General features: G+C 40.0%; 1 protein-coding gene across 1 annotated transcript; it reads left to right on the forward strand.

Moving 5' to 3' along the window:
- The first annotated feature begins 736 nt into the window (after positions 1-736).
- On the forward strand, positions 737-1,890 carry LOC145468412 (uncharacterized). The gene is made up of 2 exons (XM_081452118.1): positions 737-790; positions 1,034-1,890. The coding sequence occupies exons 1-2, from the start codon at positions 764-766 to the stop codon at positions 1,376-1,378; spliced, it is 372 nt and encodes a 123-aa protein (XP_081308244.1). The 5' UTR covers positions 737-763; the 3' UTR covers positions 1,379-1,890.
- The last annotated feature ends 8,154 nt before the right edge of the window (positions 1,891-10,044 follow it).

Below are 10,044 nucleotides of genomic sequence, written 5' to 3' on the forward strand. Positions count from 1 at the left end.
GGTCCTAGAAATTAGGACCCCGGTTGCTTGGGAACCAGGGCATGTGGTTCTTTTGTTCCCAAGGGTCCTGGAGATCAGGACCCCAGTTTCTTGGGAACCAGGTTGATTATGTTGTAGGGCCTCCTGAAAGGACGAAGAGGATTACAACCTCTCGTTGTCAACCAACTGACCTGTGATACCCTGCATGATTACTATTGGCAACTCGAGCACCTCATCCCTTACCCCTTTTCTCCCATTGAACTTGTTGTCTTTTGTGGATTTCATGGGTTGGGAGCATTAACATGAGATAAACAATGGCTTCAAATATTTACCATCAATGAGTGTTCGCTACACAAATTTATCTAAACCATACAGGTGTAACATGTCATATGATCATTATTTATTAATGTTGATGTGCACTTTAATGGACTTTCTAATTACTTTTTGCTTATTAATTAGCTGACTGTTCTTCTCACAAAGAGTGTAGATCGCTTGTTAAGGTTCAATATTAACTCACGTCCGATAACTTTGTTTATTGTCGGCTGCCAACCGAAAAGAGTATTTTCTAAATTAGTAGAATAAAGTATCTGTTGTTGTTGTTACTGTTGTTGTTCTCTCCTCCCTCTGAAAACGGGAATTAAAATAGCATTGTAAAAATGATATAGTTAAAAATATATAAAATGATGATAATCATGCCTTTGCGTAGCATGTTTTGCTTCCATATTTACTGATAACACATTGCTAACTTTATTTTCAGTGTTTGTCAGGAGACTAAAGTGTTACGATGGTTCTGAAGTTTTCTTTGATTGTGGTAAGAAAGAATCGTATTGTCCGGCTCTATTTGACAGTAATTCTCTCACCGGGCGCGTGTTCAGTTTTTTCTCCCTCACTCATTAGCTCTCATTCACTGATAATTATTCACTCATTCACTCATTCGAATGCATTCACTCACTCGAATGCGGCACTGGCAGATTCTCATGACAGGATCATTCACGTTTACTTATGGTCTTTCATTCTTCCTCTCATATTTTGTTTTGCTTTGTCTGCTTTGCAGGCGATATGTCTTCTCTATGACTTTCTCGCTGTCATTCTACCGGTGTACAGCATCAACTGCTATCGCAGACCAGTTGAAGACGAGAAGGTCGTTGTTGACCATGGAGTGGTGCAATGTAACGACCCAGGCGAAGACAGATGCGGGACTGCCACCTTCACAGTAGACCCCTCCGTCACAGTAGAGATAAAGACGTGCACTAAGTCGACCCACGATTGCGACAATGACGTGGTTTGTGGGAGGTTCAGAGAACCCGTTGAAGCTCTTGGTGCCAGCCTTACTGCATGCTCGGCGATCTGCTGTGATACCTATAACTGTAACGCGCCAAGTAGGCGGGAACGAGTATAATAGCAACCGAAACTGAGGGGGAAACGGAAATCTCACTGTTTGAGATCCTTTCAATAGACCTTATCGCGGTTTGCGACGTCATCTTGACGGGTAGGCGAAGCGGTCAGAAATTACAGTGTTTGTATGGGAATTCGATGGCAAATAACGTTTTTGCAAAATCGAATTTTACACAATTTGTGAATCGCAACGTTAGAATACTAGGTAGAAAATTGCATTCACCAAGTTTAAGGATGTAGCTTGGCCAGAAGACGCTCAGTTAATTTTTCTCATTTTTGATACATTTGTCTGTAGTCTTTGCCCACCCGTCGAGATGGCGTCGAAAACCGATAATTAAGATCTAATAGACCTATTATGCAGCCAGATGGAGTCTGATTACAAAGCAATAATTCAGAAGATCTACAATAACCGAATTGCAATAGTAGGGTCTCAATGGGATTAACCGTTAGCCTTAAAACGGACAAAACATTTATCCGTTAGGCCTAAAAGTTGGAAAATTTTAGCCATTAGCCGTAAAATTCTTAACCGTAAAACAATTTTAGCCATGAAGGTGAACTCCTCAAGATCTCTTGTCAAGACTGTTTTTTTTGTGTTTTGTCTCATGACTTGAAAGTTACATTAGGCTAAAATTCTTAAGTTAATTTCTTTTTCCGTCTCGGAATGGTCTTAAGACCTATGTTTTGCAAAAGGAAACATTTTAAACAATGGAAGTTAATTTCTAACTTTTAACAACAGTAGTGATTATTTTCAAAGTTTCGTTAACCTTAAGGAAAATAAAGTAATCGTTAGCCGCAAAAGCCTTGACCTCATCAGTGGGGGACCCTCAATAGGGCACCCTCTGCTGCAACAGCTTTACAATCCTTCTTTGTTATTTAGTATCTTACTTTTAACAATGACTAGGTGCCAAGAAGAGTGCACCAACAAAGCTGCATGGAAAAGGAAAGGAGTCAAGACGTTAACAACACGAAAAAGTAGCTGGCTAAACTGATGTCTAGTCACCTCTTAAATAATCTGTGAATACGTTTTTCAATTACAAACGGCTGACTTAATAAAGGTTTCAATGCATGTATTCTGTTAGCTCGATAGCTTATGTTATTGTTTATCTCTTTACCTATTTTTTCCAGGGGGTGAGGGGGGTTGGAAGGGGGGTGATGTCTTTTGAATCTAAAATTAACGCTTTGCTGTTAATTGCCTTATTAGACGCGGTATTGCATTCCTCTTAGCAAAGACAAGTAGATGCATGTTAAAAGCAGATAATAATGGAGAAGAATTTTTCCAAGTGTGCCGCATTTTTTTCAAGTGTGCCATATTTATCCAAGTGTGCCGAATTTTTTAAAGTATGACACATTTTTCCAAGTGTGGCGCATTTTTCCCAAGTGTGCCGCAATTTTACAAGTGTGCCGCATTTTTCCAAGTGTGCCACACATTTCCAAGTTTGGCGCATTTTTCTAAGTGTGTGACGCATTTTTCCAAGTTTGGCGCATTTTTCTAAGTGTACCGCATTTTTCTAAGTGTGCCGCATTTTTCCAAGTGTGCCGACATGAGTCGCATTTTACTAACTGTACCCCATATGTTTGGGAGGCGCGGTGGCCTCATGGTTAGTGCACTCGTCTCCGGGTCGAGCGGTCCGGGTTCGAGCCCTGGCCAGGGACATTGTGTTGTGTTCTTGGGCAAGACACTTTACTCTCACAGTGCCTCTCTCCACCCAGGTGTATAAATGGGTACCGGCGAACTTAATGCTGGGGGTAACCCTGCGATGGACTAGCATCCCATCCAGGGGGGAGTAGAAATACTCCTAGTCGCTTCATGCTACGGAAACCGGGATAAGCTCCGGCCTAATGGGCCACTTGGCTCGCATGCAGACTTTACCTTTACCCCATATGTTTTAAGTGTGCCGCATTTTTGCAAGTGTGCTGCATTTTTGCAAGTGTGGCGCATTTTTTCAAGTGTGGCCTATTTTTCCAAGTGTGGCGCATTTTTCCAAGTGTGGCACATTTTTCCAAGTGTGGCAAATTTTTCCAAGTGTGGCGCATTTTTCCAAAGGTGGCTCAGTTTTGCAAGTATGGCGCATTTTATTAACTGTTCCACATTTTTCTAAGTGTGGAAAAATTTGGTACACTTGAAAAAATGCAGCACCCTGGGAAAATGCGCCACACTTGGAAAAATGTTGGACAAACCCAGTCGGAGTCTGCAAGTAGAAACCCTTGAGAAAGAAAACGAAACTGGCCTGAAATCAGTTATCCACATTCCAGTCGAAATGCCACGGCAGTGGCGTAGCGAGGGAGTGCTGAAAGAGATCTCGCTGAGAATAATTTTGGCACAACGTCTGCCGTGTCACATGGCGATCAAAGTTTTCAGCGGAAATTTTTAAAAGTGCAGTATGCAAGTACACAATAATTAGTCTTCTCGATGGCTTAAGCTTGAAAACTTTTAAAAATTTCCGACCAAGGCTACATTTCCTTCATTTGGTAGATGTTCCTTGAGTTCTACATTTTCGTTCAACAGACTCGCTTGTTTCCTTTTTAGTTATTTAACTAAGTTAATTACAAACGGCGCGCATGTCGTGTGATTTCCCACTTGTTGGTTTTGTCGCATCTAACGATTGTTCTCTAAAATTGAAACAGAATCCAGTAAATTTAGCTATAATACTAAGTATACAAGCGTTCAGAATCTACCGATGAAATCATTCTTTTCGCGCTTGTTGGATATGAGATAGATTATACCTAATTATACGGGCCTCGTTGCATAGAATAATTGTGCAAATTAATCTCACATGAATATTTAGAGCCATCACCAAAGTTTTCCAAAAAGCCATAAGATCTTTGGGGACTCATTTTTTTTTTCTGTGCTGACGTATTATTTACACGTGACTTTACGACACATTCACTAAAACAAACAGGTCAATATTCGAGCTTATTAGAAATCGGCACAAAATATATAGCTTTATCCTATCGATTACGAGTAAAAATTCGGCGGCAAGAATCACTTATCTTTCAAGGATATTTTGGACTTCACTTTAATATGGCTTTTCTTGTTGTAGAAACACTTAAGGTAATTAAATATGCATAAATAGGTTTCAAATGGGCATTTTTGCCGGGGAACACTCTCATTTCGACGGAATAAAATATTTCGACCAACTATTTTTTCTATACCCAAAGTAGATCGTTGATTTGAGCAGCATCACCTCCTGCTTGGTTCTCTCATGGCCACGCTTTTAATTGTATACCTTAAAGGGACGTAAGGGAAAGATTGGCCCTCAGGCCAATTGAGTTATGATTGCTAGGATCACGGAAAGCGATAGTGGTAGTGACATGATCTATCCTTTACTGGATACAGGTTCTGGATGAGCCTCAGAAGATTAGAATGTGTTGGAATATGGCAAAAGGTAATGCAATTAGCCTTGAATTCAAAACTTTCACACAAGCCGGACATCACTCTTACGAATATGAAATACAGGGTACTTATAAACTTAAACGTAAGCTTAAAATTTCAGCATCATAAAGTCAATCATCTTCTTTTCAACATTTTGACAATAATTTCTGGACGTGGCATCCACCCTACAGCCCTACACCATCACCTCTTTCTACGTCCGAGGATCAAGTGATTTAAAACTAGCCTATAGCTATTTCTTATTGTGTAATTGTATAATAAATCGCGTGATGGCCGCCTTACCACCAATGTCTACAGGAAACCAACACTTACTGATCAGTACCTAGCGTATGATTCACCTCACCCTCAATCAGGAAAGCGAGGATCGAAATGGACCAATCACAGCCGAGCTTTGTGATATAAATGTTACCGTGCAATCAGGCGACCTTATCGCCTGAAGAAGACTAGCAGTAAGCAGTCGAAACGTCGCGATCTACATCTCAAGTGACTACATCGTGAGACAAACGATAATACACTTTATAATAAATCGCGTATTCTATCTTGTTTGCGACTGCAGAAAAGGCTTCTTGGACAAACTACCAATAAAGATAAAGATAAAGCTAAAAAGTTGATAAATGACACTAATTAACAATAGGGGAGGGCGAAGTAAGCTTCCAATTTTCTGATTATCACTAAATGTTAGCAGAAACACGCACAACGAGTTTCAACTACAATATTTTGCTCTCTCCAACATCTACGCCTTTTTATTGAAATTTGAGGGAGTGTTATATTTAATCAATGACGTGACTGTTTTTTTTTACATGTAGGCTTTAGGTTGATACGCTTTCATTTAAATTTGAGGGAGTGTTATATTTAATTAATGACGTGACATTTCTTTTACATTTAGGCTTTAGGTCGCTTTCATTTTGCAATAACCTTAACTTCTATAGCCTTTCAGCCTGCTTGTACGTTTTTATTTATTTATTTATTTTTTTTTCATTTTGTTACTTGTACGTTGCGGTATTTCAATCACTTTTCAATCCTATGGCCGTCTTACTTCCTTTTTTCAGCTTCATGGATATCAACATCCATCAGACCCATTTCATCGAGAGAACATTTCACTCCCGGTGCTTCAAATGTCTCGTTTTGTATTTGTCGGCTGAAAGCCTCTCCATGCTCCAGTCCACTGAATTCTGCACTAGCTCCATTAATCATCAGTGTGACTAGCAAACAGCATTCAAAGCTGCATCGCGGCTGCTGTCGCACCTTTTGAACCACTGAACAAAATGACACACTATACCTAACTAAAGTAAAATATGAAAGACATATGAGAACATATGGACAATGTATATATTAAAGAAATATGAAAACTACTTCTTAGTAAGAGAAAACCAAAAACCTTTTATAATTTTCCGTAGGGTTTCTCCTAGCGTTTTTTGTCTGTTGTTTTTTGTTGTTGTTCTTCTTCTTTTTGTTTTCTTGGAAGGGGGGAGGGGGGGGGGGTGGGAAGTTGGGGAAAAAGAAAGAAAGACAATTAAAGTACGAAACAACTATTCAAACACCGTCATCTCGTTCACGACTAGTCAAAAATGCGTCACAAGACTGTGACATGATTTGAAGAAACTAACGTAATGATATACTCACAGGTGTTTCAGAAATGCTAAACTCGGGATTTGCAGTATCACCTTACCTACTATCATTCCCGTAACGAATGTGTTTACCATCAACAGCAAAGCAGTTATGGCGGTAGAGTCCCCTTGTGTTCCGATGCCCGATGATATCTCCTGATCTGGAATCATCAGCAATATTCCAACGTTCATGTTCGCGCATGTGGCCATAAGTGAAATTAGCTGAAGCCAATGTTCGAAACGATCGCTGATTGGTTGGTAATAGGCAAACAATACAGCATAAAGACCTGAGATAATGGCAGCTGTGCCCAAGTTGGTGCGACTTTCCCCTCCAATCAAAATCAAGACGGAGGTTAAAATTACTTTTCTTAATAACTCTAGTACTTCCCAAAACCAGCAATTATCAGAATAGTTTTCGTACAAGAAGCTTAATCCAGCGGAAATCTCATTGGACGCCTCTTCGTCAATGTTGGTTCCGCCCGTTTTGGCATTGTGCTGGTATTTCCAGAGCAAGAACAGAGTCAAGGCAGGGAATCCAGTTACAAAGGCTGTCATCAGGTAAGGTACCATCACGTATTTCTTGTAGGTGCTGGTGTAACATTCCATTGAATAGTCGGATCGTAGAAAACTTTGGCAGCTTTCCTGTTTCGTGTCAACGCAAATCTTGTGACAGGCTGGTGGTAACATTTGCAAGATTATGGTGCAGGCTGCAGGATACACCAAAAACAACACAAGGAAAACTGCTCGATAACATTTTTCTTTGAATGACTGAGACTTGTTGACAGATTCCTTCGGATGAAGATGGTACACCTTCCGTTGACAAAACTTGTTTAGCCGGTAAATCAATATTGCCAAAACTGGCGTGAGGACCACAATCGTCGTAAAAAGTGTCAAAGTGGTATAACTGTTTACGTTGATGCCGTTTGAAAAACAATGTACGGGTGCAATCTGTAAGAGGTTAAGCTGCAATATTTTGGCGTACTTAACCAGTTGCATCAGAGCGCTTGGCCACTTGACGTACGAGAAGGATTCCAGTGTTCCTGATGTGACTTGGTAAAATCCAATCACGATTTTAAGTCTTGCCAGAACAATATCGGTCAACGATCGTCCGTTTCTGTCTTTAATCCTCTTTCCCAAAGCAACTGGAATGGCAACCATTGCAATCGCAACCAAAACTATGGTAATCTGTCCTATTAACCACGGGAGGGAGGGACATTTTTGGCAACTGGATATTATTTTGTAAAATCCCTTTTTGCACACCGCACATAGAGGTCCTTTGTAGCCAGTTGCACACTCAGCGTTCATTCCACCCAAACAGGATTCGGGCAATGGGCATTGGTAAACCGGTGGAAATGATTTATTGTATCTGGCATATCTCCGATCATAGGAATCATTCAATACATTCAGATTGTCCTTGAAGCGTTGGTACAGCGAGTGATGTTCTTCTGATTTCCACTTCCAGTAAAACCCGGCTGTTGGATTGACAGTCTCATTAGAACACTTGAGTCCTCTCAGAGGACACTCTATGCATCCTCCAAAACGATTAAGACGATGAAAATTTTTCAGACAAAAGCAAGCTCTAAACGCAGCATGGTGGCCAAGATTTGTGCCTGAAACAAAAAATTGGCATTATTAATAACGTTTTGCTGCCTTTAAAAGTTGTAATCTACTACGCCGGCCGTACCTTGAGGACAGCCAGTGCACTCCCATTCTGCTTTCCCAGGAGCGGCTTCAGGACTAACATATCTTCCTGGAGGGCATGTCTTGCATCCAAGTCCATGTGATATTATTCCAATGTGAGCCATTCTGTCTTGATAAAATCCACCTAAAACAGTTTACTAGACTTTTAAATTACTGTTATGAAGTTCTTGCTTACAGTGTATGGGGTACGTTATGCCAAATTATTCTAAATTAACTTTACATTTCGCCGTATACAAGTGATCCATCTCAAGCATCAATAAAAAATTGGTATAGCTTAACAATTTTAAGCTTATATATTTGCGACTAACTTTTTTTAACTGGTGAATCTGATTGGTTGAGGGCAGCGCAGATCTCGGTCAATTCTGTGCAAACTGACTTGAAAATGAGTGCAGCAACTGAAATTCAGTGCAACTTTCCACCTGCTTGCCACAGCAGATAACCTCCATACTGGCTGCAGCTAGAGCTATAATAACTTGCTGCATTCAAGTCCAGGTGGTGAATGCTGTATAGCGGAACAGGAACTGGGAAAGGTGGACTCAAATAACTATCTAATATATATAATGTACACGAAATATGCCTCGGAAAATTGCCGACATTGCATTAATGTGAAGAAATGATTGTTTATCGCAGTTTTACATACAACTGGATTACTCTATTCGAGAAGTTACGAATGTATCAACGGAAATATTGAAGCTTCATACACAGATGAACTACAAAACACTTTAACTGAATCGTAAAAAAGCTGGATTAGAATTTCCGCTTGTAACAAAATAGAGGGCAAAATTACTGAATGCTGATTGGTCAATGGAGAAGGTATTTTTTCTTAATTTTGCTTGTGAAGAGGGCAAGATTACTCGCTCACGATTGGTCCTCAGGTTGCTCAGCAACAGCTTATGTTATCGAGAAGTTGTTGCTAAAAATTTTCTGTAACAATGGCGTCTCGTTTTGAGATAGTTGACGAGGAATGTATCGAAGAATTAAAAGACAGGAGCGAAAACGAAAACACCAGGAAATGCATGGAGTACTGGAAGAACGTTTTCAAAAAGTGGGCGAATAAAATAATCTTCCAAGCAAATTTAGAAGAGTAGGAGAGCGATGTCCTCGACCAAACACTGTCCCAGTTTTATGCCGAGTTACGAAAAGAAAACGGGGGTGACTACGAGCCCGACTGCCTGAAAGTAATGCAGGCATCACTGGAGAGATACCTAAAATCAAAAGCCTATCATCCGTGATAAAAGGCGAGGATACAAGCGTATTTTCATTGAACAATCAGATTCTGAGTGATCTGAAAGCGTCTTGAACGTTTTAACTTTGTTTAAAAGCACTAAATTTATCTTTTCAAAGTTGAAAGTTTGTTAGTAGGCCTGGTTGGGAATGTAACGAAAGACAACGGTAAAATGTTGTCTTTAATGGCGCACAAACAGCGCTAGCCGTTACATTGCGAAACTGACCGCAAGGAGCATAAATTACAAGACTGCATCTTAAATACCGCATATGTGCACGTGCACTTACGAAAATAACAACAATCATAATAACACCTAATTACGGGTATGCATAGTTCGTCACAGGGAATGTCCTGGTATGTTTGTGCAAAAATAAAATTTCATTCAGCTCGTTCGTGCGTTTTTGGCGATTGATTCTTTGTCAACATTAAATGGCTTCCTATGACCGATTACTCAAGAGCGCATACGGAAATTCAGTAATTTTTCCCTCTATTTCATTAACAAATAATCGCAATGGGTCCTTGTAAAAATAAGGATTAAGATCACTTGTGTTTTCAGAAGTTGCTGAAATTGCACTCGTCGCTGCGCGGCTCGGGGAATAAATTTGTCAGTTAAATGATAAGCCAAAATTCACCTGAATGACCTGGTGAAATTAAGGATAGATACCGCTGTTGATATTTTTAAGATATAAAAATTTGCATGCGGGCTAGTGCAATTCTGGTGAAATTTTGACATGTTACTCATGATA

This window comes from Orbicella franksi, chromosome 2, assembly GCF_964199315.1.
Source record: "Orbicella franksi chromosome 2, jaOrbFran1.1, whole genome shotgun sequence".
Lineage (NCBI taxonomy): Eukaryota > Metazoa > Cnidaria > Anthozoa > Scleractinia > Merulinidae > Orbicella > Orbicella franksi.